The 24,390-nt window shown below is 46.7% G+C and overlaps 1 protein-coding gene and 1 pseudogene across 1 annotated transcript in view; both read right to left on the bottom strand.

Annotated features, from left to right (window-relative positions):
• Nucleotides 1-4,704: 4,704 nt before the first annotated feature.
• On the bottom strand, nt 4,705-4,790 carry LOC138091935 (U6atac minor spliceosomal RNA; annotated as a pseudogene).
• A 17,882-nt stretch (nt 4,791-22,672) lies between these two features.
• SLC24A3 (solute carrier family 24 member 3) overlaps nt 22,673-24,390 on the bottom strand; it is a 424,483-nt gene continuing 422,765 nt past the window's right edge. Inside the window, exons 16-17 of the mRNA XM_068987406.1 lie at nt 24,289-24,354; nt 22,673-22,822 (exon numbers count right to left, since the gene is read on the bottom strand). Coding sequence (XP_068843507.1) covers nt 22,673-22,822; nt 24,289-24,354 — 216 coding nt within the window. The remainder of the gene's footprint in view (nt 22,823-24,288; nt 24,355-24,390) is intronic.

The following is a 24,390-nucleotide window of genomic DNA, read 5'->3' as shown; positions in this document are numbered from 1 at the left end:
ATGAAGGGCTTTCCAGGTGGTGCTAGTGGTAAAGCACCTGCTTGCCAATGCAGGAGACGTTAGAGATGTGTGTTTGATCGCTGTGTCAGGAAGATTCCCCTGAAGAAGGAAATGACAACCCACTCCAGTGTCCTTGCCTGGGAAATCCCACGGACAGAGGAGCCTGGCGGGCTGCAGTCCATGGGGTGGTACAGAGTTGGACACAACTGAAGTAACTTAGCAGGCATGAAGCCAAGAAGAATCTGTACGAACCTGATGAAAAGAACCCTTATCCTCTCTTTGCTTCCTCATAATTTCAGTTACTTTCCCACAATTACTCTTTGTTCAATGAAATATATAAGCACTTAGGCTTAATCACTTTGGTGGTTTTCCTGCAAAGGCTGCTATGCATGTGTAAAAATAGAATTTGTATGCTTTACTTCTGTCAATCTGTTTTATGGCCGCTTAAGTCTTGGGCCCAGCCAGAGACTCTAAGAGAACAGAGGGAAAGTTTGCCTCCCTACACCGTGCACGTAGAGTCCCCAGGGCATGCTTGTTTATATGTCTCTCCTGGGTTATGTTTGGGTGCAGTTTAGATTTATTTATTTATAATTGGCCACACTCTGCATGGCATGTGGAATCTTAGTTCCCTGGCCAGGGATTGAGTCTCAGCCACTGGATTGATTGCCCAGGAAGTTCCTGAATGCAATTTAGATTACATTTTAGTTGAGTTTAGCCAAGCAGTAGCAAATTTATTAAAACTGGTGGGTGCCTTGAAAGTAGCAAGTATTTGTTGACATTAACTGAAAGAAAGTGTCTCCTTTGAGACAGCTGAGTTACAGTGAAACGCGCTGGGTGGCATTTTAGAAATTGTTTGTGGGTGTGCTTGCCAGTGCGAGCTTATACCCCACACCTCGTCCAGTGGGAGGACGAGTCCTCCTGGCCTGCTGAAGAAGCCCTGGGAGGAAAGAATCCCCCCAGCTGCTTAGGTTTCAGGGGAGTCCTTCAGTGAACAGTGGTGCTGTTTACTGAGTCGGGAGCAGTTTCGGAGGGATGAGAGGTAAAGACTCCTGGCTGTCTTTGGTTTATTTGAAAACTGCCTGCCCTGACTCGGCCCAGGGGACACTGCGGGATTTACCGTGCCACCCTGTTCTCTGCTCACCTCCCAGGCCCCTCATTCTTCCTAGTCTTTGGGCGCTAGACTTCAGAACAGAAACTTTTACATCACTGAATTATTATTTTTCTTCTGCATGACTCATCTGTTGAGAATTAATTGTATATCTGTATTTGGCCTGATGTCAGGCTGAAACGGCTTTGTCATTCACCACTGCCAGGACGTTTCCAAACTCAATTTTACTCCACACAGGATAATTTCTCTCCTGTAAGTAAACCCTGTCTTCTCTTGGCTTCCGTGCCAACAGCATGTCCTCTGGATCCAGTCCTCCTCCTGCTCCTTCGGTGCCTCCTCCTGCGTGACCAGACTCCAGCGAGTGCCCCGCACTTTTGCTTGCCTCCCCACCCCAGCACCATACCCCTTCACACTCTCTGGGTAATTAAACGCTTTATCTATACCACTGATCACGGATCTATAACCCCAACTCTAACCTCTGGTGTACCTGATAACTCTCTTACATCTTCTACTCCTGGGAGGTAATAGCTACTCAATGTTTACATACCGAAGTTAGAGCTCCGCTAAAATTCTCCCCAAACTTCCCTATCTCTGCCTTATCCTTAATTTCTTGCTTTTTCCCACCTTTTTTTCTTCCAGTTTTATTGAGATATGATTGGCATAGAGCGCTGTATACACTTAAAGTGTACAGTATACAGATGACTTACGTACATCATGAATGATCACCGCAGTTTATGAACATTCATCATCTCTGATAGATACAAGGGGACTTCCCTGGTGGTCCAGTGGTTAAGACCTGTGCTTCCAATACATGGGGCATAAGCTCAATCTCTGGTTGGGGAACTAAGATCCTGCAGGCCACACAGCCAAAAAAGAGTAAAAATTTAAAAGATCCACCTATGGTGGAGGGAAATAACTTTTTTAAAAAGCCAAAACCTCTTATAAATACAAAATTAAAGAAATAGAAAATATTTTCCTTGTGATGGGAACTCTTGGGATTTACTCTTAACTTTCACATATAACATGCAGCAGTGTTAATTACATTTATCATGCTGTACATTGTATCCCTAGTGTTTATTTATTTATCTTATAACCAGAAGTTTGTACCTTCTGATTATTTTCATCCGATTTCCCTCCTCCTCCTCCCCTCTGCCTCTGGTAACCAAAAATCTGATCTCTTTTTTTCTATGAGTTTGTTTTTGAAGTGTAATTGACCCACAGCTCTATGTGAGTTTCTGTTGCCCAACATAGCGATTTGGTATTTCTATACCTTGCAAACTGATCCCTGCAAAATACCTGCTTACAGTCTGAAACCCTACGAAGACAAGACTCCTGCTTTTTCTTTAGTTCCGACTACAGACACATCAGTGACACCTTCCTGCTTTCCCCACAACATGTAACCTGAATCTGTCCCCTTCTCTCTGTCTCCCTTCCCACCAGCCTGGGCTGAGCCACCACTCCACGAGTTAAGGAGGCTCCTCCCTGAAACACTGCATCCAGTCTGGCCCTCTGAGGATCTTTGTACACACAGCAGGCAGAAGGACATACAGTAAGTCAACCTTCAGGTCAAAAACTTTTTCAAAGATGTGAACGTGTTCCTGTATGCCAGCTATTGCACTGTACTATTATGCTTTTCAAGGTACTGTAAGATTAATTTTTTTTGTTTTTTAATGTATCATTCATGTGAAAAGTATTATAAACCTATTACAGTACGGTGCTTTATAGCTGATTTGGTACCTGGACTAACTTTGTCAGACTCATGAACACGCTCTCAGAACAGAACTGATTCGTGTGTGGGGACTTGCTGTACTGTAGTCAGAACCGAAGTCAGGTCACGTTGCTTTCCTGCTCACCATCTGGCTTCTCATAGTGCTTCTGGAAATTCAAAGTCCTTCTCGAGGCCAACAGAGTACTCATACTCTGGCCCTGTGCCCCACCTTGAGGCCCACCCCCCACCGGTCCCCGTGGTCCCCCAACTTCCCCGCTCCCTGCCCCTGGACTCTGGTCTTCTCTTTGTTGGACACACTGGGCTTTTTCCAGCCCCAGAGCCTTTGCAGGAGCTGTTTCTCTGTGGTCCTTTGCATGTTTGCACCTCAAGCACAGAGTGCACTTTTGAAGACTTTATAGACCCAAGGATTTTTGTTGTTGTTGTTATGTCCTTATAGTTCAGTGACAGTTTGGTGAGTTATAAAGTTCTAGGTTCAGAGTTATATTTATTCAAAAAATCAAATTCCCTGTACGCTGTGGAGAAGCCTGAGGTCAATTGCATTCTTGCTTCGTTGTAGGTGGTCGGCTTCCATCATCTGAAAGCTGGGAAATAGCAGCTCTGTCTTCAGTGTGTTTGAATTCCACTGTGATGGGGTCTGAGAATTTTTCTTCATCCACAGTGAGGTGCCTTCTCCAGCTGTAGACTCTCGTCTGTCTTCATTCTGGGGAACTTATGGACATGCCTTCAGGCCCTTCCTGGTCTCCTGGATCTGCACATCAGCTTCCATCCTCCAAGCCTTTTAACTTCTCCATCTTCCATCTCCAGTCTCCTCTGCTGCCTCCTTGAAGAGGTCCTGGGTCACATCTTCCTGCTCATTGGTTCTTTGTATCCTTTTTTTTTTTTTTTGCTGCACCATGCAGTTCGTAGGATATTAGTTCCCTGATCAGAGATCGAACCTAGATCCTCAGCAGTAGAAGCACAGAGTATTGACCACTGAACCGACAAGCAATTCCCTGTATCCATCTATTCTTTATTCCACTTGTCACTTTCTGTATCAAAATGTTCTTTTCATATTTCCACCCATTTCCCTTTTGTGGGAGGTCTGATTCTTGTATCATATGTCTGACTTCTTCTTAATATTTGTATCATTGCTTGTTTGAAAATGTCGGTATAGTTGTGCCGGTAATTCTGCTTCAGGTGGTGTTTGTTGTTACATTTGCTGCCCTTCTGGCAGTGGTGCCCCCTCAGGCATGATATTTGAGGGTACTGGCTCTTCTAACAGGCATAGGTATCAGGAGAGAATCCAGGCTCGCTCCGGACTGTATCACCCCTCGCATATCAGGATCTGTGTACTAGCTCCCTGTGGCTGCATGTTACATCACTGCACATGTGGCAGCCCAGCATAGCACACGTGTGTGTCATCTCTCAGTTTCCCTGGGTCAAGAGTCTGGGTGCAGCTTAGCCAGGTTTCTCATCCTCACAAGGCTTCAGTCCAGGTGTTGCTGGGGGCTATGTCCTCAGCTGAGACCCCTGCACCCTCTGCTGGGTTCTCTAAGCTGGTATGTTTGCTGGCAGAATTCACTTCCTCGCAGCTGTGTGGCTGAGGCTCTTGGCTCAGTGGCAATAAATGAAGACCAAATGGGAACAAGGAAAGACCATTTATTTAGAGCTTTCAATAGCAAGGGAGTCGGCCACCATTATTTGCATTTGGCAGAGACTCAAAGGCAGGTAGAGGGGCAGGGAAGCTTGACAATGGAGAAAAGAGGCAGCTTCAGGTCAGGTGTGCCCAGACTGAAGCCGCTGGACTGGGGAGACTGGATGCAGCTGACCAGCTCTGGCTGGCTTGGGAGTTTGTTGGCCTCTGCTTGGTCCTACGTTGGAAATCAGAACAAAATCAGGAGGCTGTCAGTTATTAATCAAGTTCTGATTGTTTTGTCAAAGGGAGTTTTAACTTTCTCTCCTTTCATACAACACAAATTCTGGGCATTTTGGATCAGTAGTTACAGGGGTCATGGTTTTGCTTCCTGGACTAGTGGCTAGAGACAGTGGTCTGATTTCCTACAGGTCTGACTTGTACATGGCAGCTGGCTTCCTGGTTGCTATAGGTGGGCTTCCTGGACTGGTTGCTGCAGACTGTGGGTCAGGGTTCTCTTTCTACCTATGGCCTGGCCACCGTCTGTTTGTTCATTTGGTCTTCAGCTCCCAGAGACAGCCCGTGGGCCCCTGGCATGTGGCTGTCTCCTTGGGCTGTTCACAGAGAGGCAGCTGCTTCTTCATGGCCAGCAGAGAGCGTCTGTCACTCTAACGCATTCTACTGTTGATAAGAATTCAGTTCACTATCACGAAGAAACGAGGAATTTTATTCGAGCCAAACTGAGGATTATAACCTGGGAAGCAGATTCTTGGAAAGCTTGGAGAACTGTTTCACCTGTTAGAAGCGGAAAACGACGGACATACACATTTTCAAGACAAAGGATCATATGTCAAAGTGACAGCTTGATATTTTACATAAAGTTCACTGGACACATGGTTCCGGTAAGCACCTGCAAAGTGAGCGGCAAGTCTCCATGACTCTCTCCAGAGCCGGGAAAACACACTGTTCTTGTAAGAAATTGCATTACTGGCATCAGAAGAAAGAAAAAAATTGATCTTCACGGTTGGGCAAGCCTTCTTATCTTTGAGGCACTCAAGGTTTGTGTGTAATTCAAATGCACACGGCACACTGGGGAGGAAGGAGGTCCAGACAAATGCAGAGAGAGAATTTTATGTTGAATTTTTCTTGTCCTGCCTTAAGTATAAATTTTATTTCATCACTAGCAAGACAGAGTTTTTTATGTGCCATTATGTATTCAAGGGGGTACATGTGCTAAGTTGCTGGGGCTTCCTAGGTGGCACCAGTAGTAAAGAATCTGCCTGCCAATGCAGGAGACGTAAGAGACAACGGTTCAGTTCCTGGGTGGGGGAAGATCCCCTGGAGGAGGAAATGGCCACCATTCCAGTATTCTTGCCTGGAGAATCCCAGGGACAGAGGAGCCTGGCAGGGCTATAATCCATGGGGTAGCAGAGTCGGACACGACTGAAGCGACTTAGCACATGTATTCATGGGAGTGACAACCATACCTTTTCCTTGTTCTGTAGGCTGGAAGCAAGTCACAGAAGCAGAGGCTTGTAGGACAGACTCCAGGGTGGGAAGCACGAGGCCCTTTGCTACCTCGTGGGACTCGGCCTACTGCTGAGGGGGAGGGGGGCGGCCCATGAGCCCTAGGAACATTGTGGTCACACCCATTACTGGCTTCCACCGGAAACATCCCCACTCTGGGTTTCATCTGGAACCTCCTAGAAGCAGCAGCACTAGGAGATAACTCCTTGCCCTAAGCTCTGCCCGCCGCTCCCTGGGGTCCACAGGAAGGGATACCCAAGGGGCTCAGGTCCTGGAGCCTCTTTCCAGGGACCCCTCACCGTGGCGGGCATTGGGGCTGCCCTGCTGTGCTCCGGGGGCCCACAGCGCTGTTGCAGGGCAGTCAGGGGATAAACAAGGGCAGAAATAAGAAGCTTTCTTCTAATTAAAAGTGGAACTTGATCACCTAAGCTACTCCCCAGTTCTCTAATGATGTGAGTGAAAAGCTGGGTTCCACTAAATACCATCACATGCCCTGTGGCTTGACTTGTCTCTACTGAGGTTTCCTTCAAGGGTGAGACCCTGCAGCTCCTGATATGGGGTCTCTCACCCACTCCTCCCCGGCCCCATCAGTGCTCTGTTATATACTGGTCAAGGCCAGCGAGTCTCAACCTTGGTTGTACATTACACCTGGAGAGTTTGATAAAACCCTGAGGCTCAGGTCACAGCCCTGACCTATTAGAGTCTCCAGGGTGGGGTGCCTGCATCAGCAGCTTTATAGCTCTCAGGTGATGCTAATATGTAGCCAAAGTCCTAGAACAGTCTGGAAGCTGCAACCTGTGAATCAGTCCTTAGCCTTGCTGTTCTTTGGGATCACCCAGGAAGCTTTTAAGACACACTGAGGCCTGGGCCTCAGCACCCAAGGTTCTGAGGGAGTTGGTCTGAACGGGTTGGGATTTTCCAAAGCTTCCCAGGTGCTGGCATTCTGCAGCGAAGGGTGGGAACTGCTGGGCCTGTGTCCAAGTAACAGGGTGCTCATGGGGAACTGGCTTGTCCCTCTGCTCTTCTTGGCAAGAAAAGGGGCATGTGCCCTGTTTAAGTGTGATTCATAATGAGCATGGCCAGAACAGAAAGGTCTGTGTTACTTTTGTTCAGCAAGTTGAAATGATCAAGAATAGGTCAGACTTGAGAATGTAGTTGTTTGTTAGTTGCTCAGTCGTGTCTGTTTGTGACCCCATGAGCTGTAGACAGCCAGGCTTCTCTGTCCATGGAATTCTCCATGTCCATGGAACTGTCCAGGCAAGAATACTGGAGTGGGTTGCATGCCTTTCTTCAGGGGATCTTCCCAATCCAGGGATTGAACCCCAGTATCCTGCATTGCAGGCAAATGCTTTACCATCTGAGCTAACAGGGATGATTCAAGGATAGATCAGATTCCATGCTGAGATCAGAAAACCTTAGGAGAGTTTTCCAAAGGAGACACTGGAATTTCCCTGTGCTAGCATGTTTGGCGTGCATTTTTATTTTATAAGGGGGTATTAAGAGATCATTCCTCATCTCCTCCATCGGGTAGTCAGCTTGAGGCGCCATCTCCAAATGGGCAGTGAGGCCATCATCCACTGGGGTTGCTGAGGGACACAGGATGGAGGCAGAAGGGGAGATCTGCTCAGCTGAAAGGAGAGGGAGGGAACCACCAGGCCCAGGGTACAGAGCTGCGCCCTGCAAGGTGTGTTAAACAACAGACAAAAGACCCAGCAGATTTGGAAGAGGAGAGGAGAGGTCGTGCAAAGCAGGGGTCCCCAACCTCTGAGATCTAAAGCCTGATGATCTGAGGCGGAGCTGATGAATAATAATAGAAATAAAGTACACAATAAATGTTACGCACTTAAATCATCCTGAAACCATCCCTTCGCCTCCTGGTCCGTGGAAAAATTGTCTTCCATGAAACCGATCCCTGGTGCCCAAAACGTTGGGGTTGACTGGGAGGACAGATGTGTGGCGGCTTCAGTGACACGCTCATTGTCAGCTGCAGGTTTTCACAGGTGCATCCTGCTCTGAAACCATAAGTCAGTTTTCTAGACTTGGTTTAGAGGTTGATTCTAAAGACTGAACACAAACCACATTAACACAGTTATAACTGGTGCTCATTTTGCAGACTCATCACAAGCTAAGATTAATTTTCCTTTTCTGCGAATACAACATCACTCTTCCCAGGACATGTAAAGAGAAATGTTTCCAGCATCAAAGCCAAGTGAATTCTCTTCTTATTCCCCTTCAATTCTTCAAAATCATGATCATGCTATATGTCGACTCACTTCCTATTGGAAACCTTGTTTTTTCTTAAATGTCCCTTCCCTCTGGAGACTTCTTACTGCCTTTTCCTTCCTCTTCCCTCCCTCCCTTTCCTCCTTCCCTTTATAACTTTTTAAAATCATTTCTGTTATCAAAGGAGGACATTTACCATCCCAGACCTTCAGAAATATCCAGAGTTTCAATTCCACACACTGCTGCAGGAAATCCACTTTCTCTCTGAAAACATGCTTCTGGAGACCTGGACATGGGGGTTCAACACTTAGCGTCCCCCACTGTCCCCTGTGAGGGCCAGCGGGCATGCCGGTGTTATGGGGAGTCACATCTACTGGGCTCTCTTTCTGTTGGTCTCCGAACGCAGGGCTTACACGGCAGATGCTTGCAGGGGGTGGCGTTGCTCTCAAGCTAGCAGCCCCCGAGGGTGGACATTCAGTGCTCAGCACAGGCAGAAGTAGGCCGTGCTTTGTGTCCCTGCTCACAGAGCATCCCTCCCACCCCCTAGTGAAGTCTTACTCTCCCAGCCCAGCTCCAGCCTCAGCATCTGCTTCTTCCTCGAAGCTGATGTCTCCTGTGGAGAGCCCTCCCTTTCCCTTCTTCCTGCTGCTGGGTGGGCCCTCAGCCCGCCCACCTGCTTATGAGTGAATGGGAGCAGGACTTGCAGAAGCGTGGGTCTCTCTTATGCACCCCAGCAACCCCCGCCCCCTCGCCATGCCTCCAGACTAAGCTTCATCTCACAAGCCCAGGGTCAAGCCCACCCCTGCAGAATGGCAGCGGGGTCTAGTCCCAGCTTGGGGGGCTTTCAGGGGTGTGTGTGTCCAAGTGCTGGTCAGGGTCTGTGTGGCCCTGGCATCTCCAGGGGCGGCCTGGAAGGCTCTCCCACAGAAGCACTGCTGCAGAGGTGGCCAGCTTGGCGAGGCCTATGGGTCTCACCTGGTAAGGGATGCTGAAGGGTTAAACAGGGTCGTGCCATTTCCTCCATGTTCACCAGTGGTTACAATTCTTCCCTGGAAATGACAGCTAAGGTCCCATCAGAGAGACCTGATGAGCTGATAAACTTGGTTCTATTTCTGTGTCGCTCTCTGAAGCGTCACAGGACTAGTTTCCTGGAGCTTCCATAGCAAAGTACCACTAACCTGGTGGCTGCAGACAATAATATATATATTCTCTCACAGTTCTGGAGGCCAGAGGTCTGAAATAAAACCGGGTTGGTTCCTTCCTGTGGGGGCCAGGGGGAGTCTGTCTTGTGCGTTTCCCTGAGTTTCTTGGTGGTTGTGGACAGTCCTTGGCTTCTGGCAGAGTAACTCCTGCCTCTGTCTCCATGGTCATGGGGCATTCTCCCTGTATGTCTGTATCCAAATCTTCCTTTTATAAGAACACTAGTCATTGGAGGTCAGTGAAGGCAATGGCACCCCACTCCAGTACTCTTGCCTGGAAAATCCCATGGACAGAGGAGCCTGATAGGCCGCAGTCCATGGGGTTGCTAGGAGTTGGACACGACTGAGCGACTTCACTTTCACGCATTGGAGAAGGAAACGACTATCCACTCCAGTATTGTTGCCTGGAGGATCCCAGGGATAGGGGAGCCTGGTGGGCTGCAATCTATGGGGTCGCACAGAGTCGGACATGACTGAAGCAACTTAGCAATAGCAGCAGCAGTCATTGGGGTAGGGTCCCACCCCCTTGACTGCAGTGTGATCTCATCTTTACTTGATTATATCTGCAAAGGCTATTTCCAAGTAGGGTCACATTTACAGGTTATAGAGTGTAGGATTTGAACATATTTGTGTGTGTATGTGTATGTGTGTGTGAGAGATACAGTTCAATCCATAACAATTATCAAAGTAACTTAAAAGATAACTAAAGTCACAAAATGTGACAAGTCTTGTTATTCTTTGAACAATAGTATTGTGAAACTTGCCTAGCTTTACTAATAGCCTTAGCTTTTTCAAATACATAAAGACTGGCTTATACTTAGATTAATGAAAAATGGAAATACATGCTGTCACCTCTATTAAACCCCTAGTTCATGCACACAAATGGAAAAAGAATGATAAACACAAATAGTCCTTTACCATCAATGGCAAAACAAATACATACTTCATAAAAGTATGAAAATGATTGGTGCAGTGCAGAGGAAGGAACACTTCCAAACTCACTCTACAAGACCAGCATCACCCTGATACCAAAACCAGACCAGGATCACTGATGAACACAGATGAAAAAGTCCTCAACAAATTATTAGCAAACTGAATCCAACAATACATTAAAAGGATCATACACCACGATCAAGTAGGATTAATTCCCAGGATGCAAGGATATTTTAACATCTGCAAATCAATCAATGTGATATGCCACATTAACAAATTGAAGAATAAAACCATATGATCATCTCAATAGATGCAGAAAAAGCTTTCGACAAAATTCAACATCCATTTATGATAAAATCAGTGTATCTCTTTTAAAAAGGTAACCTAAGTTTGTCTCATTTATTTTAAGGTTAAAATAATATTTGAGAAGGAACTTCTTTCATAATTCTTTTTGTCAAATCCCTCCAAATAGAAATTAACAGTTAATCACATCTCAATTTTTCACTGTTTCCTGCATGCTTCTCACTTAGAGTGAGAAGCACCACAGAACTTTTAATTCTATATTGAGAACTTTGTTTTTCACAGTCCCTGTGAATTTACAAATCCCCAGATCCTCAAAATGCACTTGGATGGTAGATGCTCTAAAGATGGTAACCAGCTTTACCATCTCACTGGTTCCTGTTATTGAGTTAACATTCTTAGACCTATACTTGTTTTCTTTTACATAAAATATACCAAAAAACTTTTTGATTGTGTGTTTTAACATACTTCTGGACGTTTTCTCTATATCCTTATTTTTGTGGTAGGATGGAAGAGGTTATGGGTCAAAGCTCAGATGCTGTGCTTTCCTGTGACAGGCCTAATAAGTCCCCAGAGGAGGTGACTAACCAGATCCCTCACTGTGTAGATGGAATCACATAAAATGCCAGAATTAAACACCACTTTTATTTTCATCTTGTGCTTTTTTTTTTTTTTGCTAATGATAGTCTATAATTGTTTTTAAAAATAGCTATTGTAGAAGAGGAAGAGAGGAGATGAAAGTTGGTGTGAAATCATTGAATTGCTTTCTGGGGGCGGTATTTCTTTTTTTCTTTAACTTTTTATTTTATATTGGAGTATAGCCAATTAACAATGTTGTGATAGTTTCAGGTGGACAGCAAACAGACTCAGCCATACATATACACATGTATCCACTCTCCCCCAAACTCCCCTCCCATCCAGGCTGCCCCATAACACTGAGCAGAGTTCCCTGCACAGTAGGTCCTCATTAGTTACCCATTTTAAATATAGCCATGTGTACATGTCCATCCCAAACTCCCTGTCCCTTTTCCCCATTCTTCTGGCGGGCGGTATTTCAAATGGCCTGAGCAGCTGTGAAAGAGACCTCTAAAACCAGTTCCCAGTTGTTTTATGTTTGGATTGGGGTGCTAACTGGGAAAAGGAGTTGGGGGGACAGGAGAGCCCAAGGGAAGGAAAATCCAGGGGCGGTCTGGGCTAAACGTCCAGAATTCAGCCTGCAGAGAGCTGTGATTGAATTACTCGTGTGAGCTGCCTGAGGACGGGTTCTCCTCTCACGCACAGCAAGATGGCTGCGCCCAGCTGACTGCAGGACACCACCAATGCCAGCATGACAGTTGGTGCTCCCCTGGGTGAGGAAATTACCCAGCTACCCATGCCCTGGGGGCTGAATCATCTGCTCCTCCGCTTCCTGGCTGTGTTTGCTTCAGGCTTCAAACCCTGCCGCCATCCAGCTGTGTCTCAATTATCCTTTCAGAAATGACAGCCTAAATGTCCTCCCAGGGGGACCTGTCCCCACACTTATTACAAAAAAATTGCTGTTGCATAAAAACCACTCCCCTCTTTGTTCTATTTTCTGCCTCCTTCTGCTAAATGCAATGACTTTCTTGGTTGAGCTATTTTTTTTTCTCCCCACAGGAAATCTCTCAAATCTTGCAAATGACACAAAATCTTATGGAATTTTAGAAGGAAAAAATGTAGAATCAGTCCTGGATTGATTATGGAAAGAAGACAGGTCTGTTTATCAGTACCACACAGGAATTTCCAGTATTAGCAACATTCCTGGCAGCGTATCCACGTGAGTCCATGTTTAAAGAGTGGGGTGAATATGAAGATTCACCCTGAGTTAGATCTTGGTCCTTCAGTGAGGTTCTCCACAGTCATCCCTTCATCCAAAGAAAACAGGGTCTTATTAGAACGAAAAGATGACTCCCTCACCTTCCAAATTCAGCAGTCGGTTCAGTTGAGTTCAATTGAGTTGCTAAGTTGCAAAGTTGACTCTTTGCAACCCCATGACTGCAGCACTCCAGGCCTCCCTGTCCATTACCAACTCCTGGAGTTTACCCAAACTCATGTCCATTGAGTCGGTGACGTCATCCAACCATCTCATCATCTGTCATCCCCTTCTCCTGCCTTCAATCTTTCCCAGCATCAGGGTCTTTTCAAATGAGTCAGTTCTTCGCATCAGGTGGTCAAAGTATTGGAGTTTGGCTTCAGCATCAGTCCTTCCAATGAATATTCAGGACTGATTTACTTTAGGATGGACTGGTGGGATCTCCTTGCAGTCCAAGGGACTCTCAAGAGTCTTCTCCAGCACCAAAGTTCAAAAGCACCAATTCTTCAGCACTCAGCTTTCTTTATAGTCCAACTCTCATATCTATACATGACTACTGGGAAAACCAATCCATCCCCAATTTCAAGTGTGTTGCTCTCCATGACCTATTCGGGAAACCCAATTGGTACTTCCTGTAATATTCTCAGGTGCCAACAATGCAGAGTGACTTTCTAGAAGAGTATGTGTGTAAATGGTCACCTGTCCCCTGGAGAGCAGAGTGACATTTACTGTCAGAGCTTCTCAAACTCGGATGTTCATATCCATCACCCAGGACCTTGCTAAAATGCAGGTTCTGGGACTTCCCAGATGGTCCAATGGCTAAGACTCTCTGCTCCCAATGCAGGGGGCTCTGGTTCAATTCCTGGTCAGGGAACTAGGGCCCATGTGCCACAGTTAAGAGTTTGCATACCACAGCTAAAAGATCCCACATGCTGCAATTAAAACTCAGTGAACCCAAATAAATAAAGAAAAATTTTAAAAAGTTTTTTTTAAATGCAGGTTCTGATTCAGGAGGTCTGGGTAGGGTCTGAGATGCTGCTTTTCTAACACGCCCCCTGGGTGATGCTGCTGGTCTGAGCACCCTGTGAGCACCGCTTCCCTGAGGCACCTCCTGTTTCCGGCCAACCAGCCTCAGGACCCCTGGGCATCTTCTCAACACCAAGGAAGAAACTTTACCTTCTTTTTCCTTTCCTCCCTGGTTGTGCTGTGCAGTATGTGTGATCTAGTTCCCCAACCAGGGATAGAACCCATGGCCACTGCACTGGAAGCTCAGAGTCTCAACCACTGGACCCCCAGGAAACTAAACCATCTTTGTTGGCCAGGTCAGCCCCTTAACACTCTACTGGCTCCGCAGCCACTCATCACACATGGCTTTCCTCATGCAAGTTCAAACAGACAAAACAGGATTAAAAAGGTTATTCTTGGTTGCCCAAGCCACCTTTCGAGTGCTCAACAGTCACGTGCACCTCATGGCTAGCATATCGGATGGCAGAGGTGGAGGACAGTCACATTCCTGTGGAAAGTTCCAGCGGACAGTGCCCTTCTACAGGGTTCCCCAAGTCTCCCATTCTAGTCAAAGCTGCCTGCTGAAGGCCGACCGACACTTTGAGTAGCAAAGACCCACAGCATTCCTGCGTGGTTCTGCACAAATATCCCAGATGGTCTGATTATACTCCATAAGCTGTGGTTCTGAACCAGGGCCACAGGTAGAAACATCCAGGGAGCCCAAAACAGGTAACCAGATCGTCCAGCTCAGAATGACGGCGAGGGAGGGGGTGGGTAATCAGAAACACACCCCAGGTGATTATAATGTGGAGCCCAGCCGCCACTGCTTTAGGACTGAATTCAGCACCATGACCCGCACATTGACCTGCAGCCAGGAGGCCTCGGAAAAGTCTGCTGGGCTTGTTGTCACAATACACAACTGCTCGTGCCACCTGAGGGAAGCAAAACACCTAAGCCATCCCTCCAACCAACCCCTGGACACACCTCCACCCTCTCCTGCATAAGGAACAAGCCTGCCCCACTCCGGCAGCCAGCAAGGACACCTGCTGTGTGTTCTCAGTGCCCTCCTGCACCAGCCGGCCCAGGAAAGCTTTGCCTAGGGAAAAAAAAATACACAACTTTCCAGGGTGGGGGTGGGTCTCTGAAGAGCCAGCAGAAGACTGCTTGGTTTTGTCTACTCGCAGCTTTTTTAATGTTTACATTTTCAGGTGAAGTCTCTGAGACACAAGATTGCGACTTTAACAACTATTATTACCTTAAAATTCTCATCAAGACTGGGAACCTGAGGCACCAGTCCTGTGAAGTCTTCATGCAAAGACTTTTTTTTTATAATGGTGCCAATTTTAAATACAGTTTTTATTTAAAACATTGCACTCTCCACTTCCAGTCCAGTGCTTGTAAAGTTCAATGTTAACTTCCTTTCCCTGTGTACACACTCCATGTCCAAGTATCAAGAATGCCCAGTTATTTACATAAGAGGTATTTTTGCAGACATTGAGGGTAAAACAGAATACCATTCTGCCATTTGCTTGCTTCAAGGGTCCCCAAATTAAAACCTGCCTCATTTGCTGAAGTAAACATTTTTATGGTAACACATTTTCTGACGCTCATAGCCATCAATATCCCTCTGAAGCTGCTCTGTGTATCTTCTGCCCCCTGAATGTCCCTCTCCATGGGAAATAGACACTGTCTGGGCCAAGCAGGCCCATGAAAACCAGGCAAACAGTTACTGCTGAGCGATTTCATCTTTATGGGATCTGTGTCTCCAAGTGCCTTTATGTCCAGACCTTGCTGGCTCCTCTGAATTATGCCTTTAGCAAGAAGAAGGATGCTATTATGGCCACCATGTCATTATCTAGAGCTCAAAAGTTGGGTTAGAATTGTTCCATTTTTATTTCCTGTATCACAGAACCTGGGACTCTTGTTAACCCAGCCCTCTCCATGCCGGTGCTTGCTGTGCGTTGGCATCACTGCTCTGCTTCGGTAATGAGAATCCTTGAGGAACCCAGCTCTGCACACCTCTGGGGAAGGGGAGGGGAGAAGTCAGGTCAGGCTGTGATACATGACCAAGTGCCATGTGGGACCGATTAGGACAATCAACGGATGTGAAGTGGGGGGAGAAAACAGAGGGACCTGGCAGCGTTTGAGACTGGCCTCCATTGCTTTCCAGACTGCTGACTCACAACCAGGAACTCCCAGGAAAACAGCGATACAGGATGCCACCTTCCCAGGGGGGTGTGCGGGGGAACTTACCCCTCACCCTGAAAGGCTGTCTTGTCCCAGATTCACATGGGGAAACTGTGAAACCTTCCGTGCAGCCAGCACACCTAGGTTAAAATGCCACAGGGCCAGAATTCTTTCCTGAAACAAATACCAAAATGGAGTTTAAAATTCAGAATTGGATTCAATTCCTTTTGAGAGTCATAGGTACAACCCTGTTACCTGGTCATCCAGGGCATGTGAAGCACTGACGCCTTCAATGAATTGATTTGCCTGACTGATAACAAACAAGTGAGTTTTCTTGGCAGGGCTCTCTTTCTTTCATCTTCAAACATTTTGTTCTTCTTCCTAAGCAGTGCCCTTGGTTAACATCCAGGCGGCAGGTTAAATTCTGCCTGGGAGGGTAAAAGACCTGCTTCTATTACCAAGGGGTCTGGGGAAAAAAATGAAGAAGTACCTTGAATACAATACCTTGCATTCAATTAATAGTAACAAGACACACGTGGGCCTGAGTGGGCAACGCTGCCCTTGGAGCACACACGTTACTTGACCGGCTATACGGTTGCTTCTCGGCGCGGGGAGAGATCTCATCTTTTTTTTCCTGGGGACCACCCCATATGGGCAGAGACCAAGTATAAAATGTTATATTTCTAGAAGGAAGACTTTGCCTTTCCTCCTTGTCCTCCCCCACCCCAACTGTGCAGAGTAATACCTCAACCCACTTCCTGATTCTTGAGCTCTTTTAGTGGATATAAAAATGTGGCTTTTACCGGGTCATCTGGGAACACAGTGTGTTCCCTGAGGTTCTCATGGATAAGCCAGGAGCCCAAGACCAAGTTAAGGTCTGGCTGCAGAAAGCGCCACTCCTGGACCTGTCTCACCTGGGAGTAGCAGTTGTTTCTAGGTGGAAACTGATCTGGGCAGCCTGGGGATGCTGGTTTCTGAGCCCCAGGCAGGATCTCTAGCTGGGGTGTTTTTTGTTTGTTTGTTTGTTTGTTTGTTTTTGGCTGTGCTGCTTGCAGAATCTTCATTCCCTGACCAGGGATTGAACCCCGGTCATGGCAGTGAGAGTAAGCTGACTCTAGTGCCAGGCTCTTACGTCTTTCTTGGAGTCATGACATCTGTGTTGGATGGATTTACATCAATGGAACATGTTTAGATTAGAAACGTAGCTAGATACAGTTGTAAAGTGCAACTCGGAGTTTGTGTGTTGAAAATTTCTCCTATATTCATCGGTACTTTCTGTTGTTGGGATTTAGAACAAAATCTTTTTCACCTGGAATGAAAATGGCGCTGGCCTGCTCACATCTCTCCCAAGCTAATACTTACCCGGAATCCTGACTCTCCTATGTTTTCATCTTAAACCATTTGCTCTGATCTGCTTTAGTTTTAATTTGAAGGCTGTCTTTGACTGTGAGTAGATGCTTCCTGGCAGATAACAGAGAATGTGGTTTTGAAGAACTGATCATATTTCGTTTCCTACTTTCAGCCATTCGTAGAGCTCAGTGGAAGTAGAAAGAAAAAGGTATTTTGAAAGAATGAAATGAATAATATATGTCTGTATTGTGTGTTTTTCTGTAAGCTGAACACCAGTGATACTGGTAGATGCTACTGTAGGAAAAATATGGCTTTATGGGCAAAACACCTTATTTACACCAGTGATTCTCAAAGTGTGACCCAGACCCAGCAGGGATAGTGGAAAAATGAATTTTTGGGTCTATCCTTAGAACTACTGAACCAGAAACTCAGGGGTAGGAGCCCCAAATCTGTATTTTAACAAATCTACAGGTAAGTCTGATGCATAATTAAATTTGGAAAATGCTGATTTAGACCATAAGATGAGTAAATGCAGGTAAATGCATTTTTTCATATATGAAGTTGAATAATACTATATTTAACTTCTAAGCAACTGGAGAGAACAATTCAACCTGACATGAAATGAATTGCTAGATATTATGGAATTAATGTTTTACATATCTGAAATCATTGGACACAGATTCTTCTAATAATAAAGCAGCAGGCATCTGGGTTCAAACCCAGATTGGTGGTTGGAGTAAAGGTGTCTGACCAGAGCAGAGGGTTATTATCTAGCGTTTGAAGAATGAATCATCTTAATCATGGGTGAAACCTTTGACTTATGTGTCAAAAAGAAAGATACGAAACTGAGTGGATACATTTTTTTCTGCCAAAATTTAAAAATACTAGTTTTATGCTGAAAGCACTTTTTCACACATGTGCAGCTCTTTTTAGCGATGACTTGTAGGCATGGCTCAGAAGTACCCAAAAAACAAACTGCCAGGATCCAGAAATTCCTTGTCACGTTTCATTGCGAGCTTTGTATAAAGCTCTCTGGGATCAGTTACTGGATTAATTGTTCCAACAAACCTAAGATGTGATATCACCAAATTCAGCTTTTGACAGACAGGATAAGATGGATGTTGTGTAAAGAAGAAATGTAATTCACATATATTTGAATACACTTATGAAATAACTTCAATTTATGCCTTGAATGGCATAGATGCTGAAACTCTCATCTTACCTCTTTCCCCTCCTCCCACCCATTGCAAAAAGAAAAACAAAAGCCAGGATGAGTATTAACTATGATTATTCACTATATTTAAAACCTCTACAACTTGGCAAGAACGTGTGCTAAACTGTGGTTCAGTAAAAAGTTAATGGGACGCCTGGGTGTACTTTACTAAGGAAATAAACGTCCTGAGTGCAGCAGTAAGCTATCTGAAAGATTTTGCTGAGGTTTATTATCCTGCCTTGTATTTTGAAATGAACCACAAAGTTCAATGTGATATCAATCCTGAGGCATGGCATAATTTATCTCGTGCACATTGCTAATCTCTGCTTGTCCACAGGCTTAGTGTCTGACTTTTCCAACATTTCTGCAGTGCCTGAAACTCTAGATGATGATGAGATGAATATGTGGCATTTTATTTATTAGAGAAAACTTGGCTGAATAGACCGGATTCCTGCAGTTGGACTGTAATACACAGCTGGATAATTGGAAAACTTTCAAAGATCCATTGGGTTGTTTTCATACAGAGTTCTGGTGTCAGATAGATGGTGTGTGTGTCTGTGCGTGCATGTGTGTGTGTTGAGCAGCCACTGCAGAAAATCAAAATAAATGAGACATATTAATTAGTACAAGAGGACACAAAATCCAAGAAGGCAGTGTCCCATCTACTTCAAAATACTTGATCAAAATGGGTCAGAATAGTTGGATAATTATCTATTAATGGCATAACCATCCTATTTTGAAAAGATGAAAATAAATCTTGGAAAGAGCAACATTATCAACTCTAATTTCCTGTTTCTGTCCCCTCTGCCCCAAGTCTGACTATTTTCATGAACAGTTAGGTAAAGCTCTAAGGCTACACTTAATTATATTTATTGCAGGTTGAATGTTATTCCTATTTTATATATTACAACTCAAAACTGTCTGGACATTACAATATTATTACCCTGCCCTCCCCCCTTTTTAAATAAAGACATTTAGGCTTTTTTTTTTTTTTTTTAACCTGAGTGCTTAAAATAAGTTCACATTTGCTGTTTGAGATACATAGAGTCTCAAACCCTAGCACGTACATTTAGGACTAAGCTACAAATGTCAGAAGCCACAGATTAGGAAAACATAATAAGCAGCTCTCCAGGTCTTCTTGGAGGTAAATACAAACCATATACCTATAAAAGTGCACTCTCCCTTCAAGGGTAGGACCAGCACTTTGCTTTGGGAAGTGGCAAAGCCATCTGGAAATTTCATGGCCTCTCAGTGTATGCAAGGCCACCTAAGGGTATGTGTGGGGACAGTGACTTTGGTAGGTGCTGGCCATGCTGGGAACACACTTCCTAGAAAGAGGGTGTGTGGTGGTACCCCCTGGGGTCATCCAGGCTGTTTAGGAAGAAGTGCAAGCTTCAGGATCCACTCCCTGCTCCCCTCACCATTCAGGGCCACTGAGGTGTCCCCTTGTGCATGAAATCACAGCCTGGGAGTTTACAGAAATCAACACATCCCAAAAAACTGCTGAGAGGGTTTCTCTGGTGATACCAGCAGGTTTGGGACGCTGTAAGAAGGTTCTTCCCTCTAACTCATCCCAACCTCTCCCAAATAAATAAATCCCAGGACAGGGAAAACAGCTGCATCAGCAGTTGTGCACTGCTGGACAGCTGGCCCAGTCAGAAGCATGTTCTCAGTCAGCAGTTTAAGACACAGTGTGCATGGCTGAGACCTGGCAGAAAGATGCCCGGGGCTCATTTCAAAAAGGAACCCTGCCCAGTTCCTAGGTCAGCAATCATGGTGCATGAAACATGGAAACAACCTGTCCCAGAATTTCCTCTCTGAGACATTTAGCCTGGAACCTTGGTTTCTCAAGATTTCACAGCAACTGTGTAAAAAAAAAAAAAAAAAATCAGGCTTTGGATCAAATGTCTTTGCTTAAGACTAAGACTAAAACTAATCAAGACCAGTATGACAGAATATTTAACATAAAAGCATCTGATGCTTTGTAAGCACCAATCCACATTATGGTAATACCCTGTCCATGTCTATCGTGTATTTATAAAAAGCACCAGTATAGGAGTAAAACACTTTTAGACGTAAACACTCAAGACAAAGCTAAGTTCCTAGTATTTTCCCACCACCTGGGAAGAGATTTTTAAAAATAAATTTGGAACTGTGAATTACCAGCTATTTTTCTTCTGATTCCTATAAAACAATTATATTGCGGTTCAGGTGGAAACTTGGCTTGTTTGCTCCTCTTGGTCTACTTTTAGATCCTGGTAATGATTTTTGTTTGTTTGGCTGCACCTCACGGCATGCAGGATCTTAGTTCCCCAACCAGGGATGGAACCCCCAGCCCCAGCAGTAGAAGCATGGAGTCTTAACCACTGGACTGCCAGGGAAGTCCCCTGATAATGATTTCTTGAGAGTCATGCAGAATATGGCTTATTATGTATTACTGTCTTTCTTTCTTAAGGAACCACCTTGGGGAAGTCTTAATTTTCACAACTGAAATCTACTAAAATCAGACAGGAGGGTGACTTGAGCCCTGCTGGACATCACTGTCAACTCTGGAATGCTCTTCCTGTTATGTCCAGCTGAAAGAATTCCTAACACATTGTCGCACGTATTCTACAGAATGACAGGCCTAGAGTCCCTTCAAGATTCAGAAGGGACCCACGATTTGTCACTTCATACCTGCAATCTGCCAGACACTGACCAGATTCCCAGAGGCGTCAACTGAGACAGTAAACATTCCGTGACACCATCTTTTCACCTTCCCTTTGTCCTCCTCACTCCAGGGAGAAAGCAAAGAGGAAACTGCTCAAGGAAAGATACAGAACAGAGAAGTTTATTTTACACTATCCGTCCAAGAAAACAATCTCCGTAAAACCAGTGCAAAATGTGTAACAGAATCCATAAGTGTGTCTCAGCTCCGAAAGCCCAAAGTGGTGATTCCCTCTCCCGCTCCTCCGGCAAGCAGGTGCCCCTCGGCCAAGGCCGGCCTCGGTGGGCGCCAGCGACAGAAACATTCAACCCATTCGTAGCAGGTTATTTTTACAGTTCATACCAGAGTGTGTACAGGGGAAGGGGAAAACCATACCGAATGAATAGGTGATCAGTGCTTAAAGTAAATACATGGGGCAGCACGGGGCGAGAATCCACAGTTTCAATAAATACAAGTGAACAAGCATGGGTGGGTCTCAACTCGGTGGAGTTGTCTGCGGAGTAATTCAGCATCGGACAGAACCTAGCAGAGCTGCTGAGCAGCCATTGGCAACAACATCCACAGTAACACGCCCTTGAGTGAGTCTGCGTCCAACACATTCTGCGTTTCCAAGGTGTCAGTTCTGTTCCTCCTTCCTGTGTCTCCTCCCCACCCCCCGGGGAAGGGAGCGGGGCGCTGGGGCAGCTGGGCGTGGCGGCTGGGAGGAGACGCTGGCCCTCGAGCCAGCAGTCAGGGTCCAGTGTACTCAGTACGAGGGGCGGTGTCTGTGCAAAGTGCGCTTCTCCACTTCCCGAGAAACCAGTGTCTGCAACTCCTGCCTCCAGGTCATACTCCCTGCGCCCCCAAACACCAAACCAAGAGCAGTCTCAGAGTCTCAGGTGGGAGGCACCTGCGGTGCCAGCTGCCTGGTGCTCAGGATGGAGAGGTTAACCGGGGCAGGTAGGCTTCAACTATTGCTTGAGAGGCTAGAAAGAACTGGGGAGAGAGTGATGGTCAGAATGGACAGGCGGGCAGCTGTCTTCTTCCTAGAAAACCCAGGGCCTCAGGGCAGGCCCCTGGGTGTGCCGAAAAGGAGTTTGTCCAGGGGCCTCTCCAGCCGCTCCTCCGATGGGCGCTAGATCCACACAAGCTCCAACGCACCTGGGACTCGACCCCAGAGGACGCAGCTGGGACGCCCAGTGGATCAGTGAGGATCCAGAGCCCGGTGAGAGAAGATGCGAGGAAAAAAGTCTCCATCTCCGGAAGGAAAACAAGAAAAGGGGGGAGCCCCCCAAACCAAACAACCCCCAGACTCAGGAACCTAGAAATCAGCCCCAAACATAAGGAAAATCCCAAACGCTCCCTGTCACGCGTGGACCCTCTCCTCTCTTTTCTCCACTGTCTCGGCTCATACATCAGGCCGGTCTTCCATCCAATAACTTAAAAAAGGAGGAGGGATATATGCTAAGTTTGCCTGGCTCAGGCCAGTTAGCAGCCAGTTTTTCTAGAATCTCAGTCATTGTTCAAAAATCGGGCTTGAAAATCCACGCGGAGGTCGGGAGTCTTCACGTGGAGGAGGGCAGAGCCGGAGTGGGGTTGGGGGTCCGGGATTGGCGGCTCCGGAGGCGGTGGAGGGTAGAGGGGGTAGGGGCAGGGCCCAGGAAGAGTCAGGGGGGTGGGAAGCGGAGGCCTGCGGGCAGCGCAGAGGCGGACTCGGGCGCCCGCTTGTATTGCACAGAAGGAGGGGCCGAGCTGGGCGCGGCCGCGGGTCAGTGGTCCCCGCACATGGGCAGGTTCACAAAGGTGAACACGTTGAACTCCGTCATGATGGAGAAGCACAGGAACACGCCGTATAGGAAAAGGCACCCGCACCCCAGCTTCCTGTCCAGCTGCCACTTGTTCAGGTGGACGCCAAACACCTGCGAGGCACAGAGCAGGGTCAGAGGGCGTGGGGACCCCCCGGGTTACGAAGCCCCTCCTCCACCGCGTCCCAGACCCCGCATGCGCACCGGGTTTCCCTCCGGCCGCTCTGACAGCTCCCTCTGTGTTCCTCTTGCGGCTCCGTCCCCAGCATCCTGAGCTCTGACTGTCCGGGGCACTGGGGACTCACACTTCGGCCTCTCTCTTCCACCTACGCTCACTCCCTGGGGGGGTCTCATCCGACTTCTTGGCTCTAAACCCCTTCTACGTCCTGGTGTCTCCAGCGTGGGCTTCCTCCTGAACCAGCTGTTCTGACATCGCCCCTGGGATGTCAGTTTGGCACTGAAAACTTCAGATATTGGAACTTGCTTCTTCTCCCAGACCTACTTCGTTTCAGTCCTTCAACAGCCCTCCAGGGAAGAGGGGCAGTGGTGAGACCCTGTCCCAGGAATGCCCGGCCACAGCATCCGGAGACGCAGTGCACCTGCAAGCCAGCGGGCACTGGGAGGTCAGGCACAAGGTCCCTACAGGCCTCACTTAGTCTGTATAATGGGGCTGATATCAGTGACTACCTATTGGAGTGTGGTGAGCTCCAGATGGGGAAATTCCCGTAGTAAGCACCTGTGTGACAGTTACAAGCATAATAATCCTAAGTCATACTAACCTGAAAAACCTCCTAAAAAGAATGAATAGATGAGTTTTCACTATTGTGTAAGGCAGTATTTGGTTTGGTAAAACCTTGGCGTTGGAGTTGCATGCTGGTCCTGGAAATGACCTCTCCTGCCCTTGTGAATTCCCATTCTCTACATATGTATGTTCTCATGACAGGTGTAATTCAACAAATGGTTCCTCAACAATTCAGGAAAAAACACATTGCATTTCCTACTGTGAAAATTCAGTAGCATACATGTATGTTATCAGACACTTAGGGCAGGTGGGTCAGTCCACATGGTGGTGTGAACTTGCTCCCACCAAAGGTGTCAACTGAGTTGGAATAGTACATTATGCAAGTGGATGGATGGCCAAGGCAGTGCAGAGGCATCAAAGTGCACTCACTGTCCAGCAAGTCTGTCCTCAGTCTTTGAGTGTTGGTCACATCCATGGATTTAGGGAGATGTTTAGGAACCTGGAATAGTCAATTAATTGGAATATAACCTTCTGTAGCCTCATCTTGCAGAAAAAGTGGGATTCTCCCTATTGCTTTTGATAAATGTTTGTGTTTGACATGAGACAGGCTGTGCTTCTGAGAGGAGGCTGGCACCTTTCAGAAAGGGAGCTTTCTCATGGGTTGCCAGGATCCACTTGTGGAGGATACCGCCACAAGACGGGGCAACCTCGAGGCTGACTGTCCCTATCCACTGGGAGGCCAAGCCCAGCTGGTGTCCAAACAGACTCTGTAGCCAGAGAACCCAAGAGGATGGGGGGAGAGGTGGGGACTGGAGAGCAGAGAGAGCCGCAGACCCACCGTGACGAAGACGGAGGCCAGGAGCAAGCCCACGGAGTAGATCAGCCCCCTGCTGTTCAGCCGGATCTGTGAGAGAGGATGACACAGTTAGGCTCCCGAACA

The sequence above is a fragment of the Capricornis sumatraensis genome, chromosome 15 (genome assembly GCF_032405125.1).
Source record: "Capricornis sumatraensis isolate serow.1 chromosome 15, serow.2, whole genome shotgun sequence".
In the NCBI taxonomy this organism is placed as follows: domain Eukaryota; kingdom Metazoa; phylum Chordata; class Mammalia; order Artiodactyla; family Bovidae; genus Capricornis; species Capricornis sumatraensis.
This window is presented reverse-complemented; position numbering and strand designations above follow the sequence as displayed.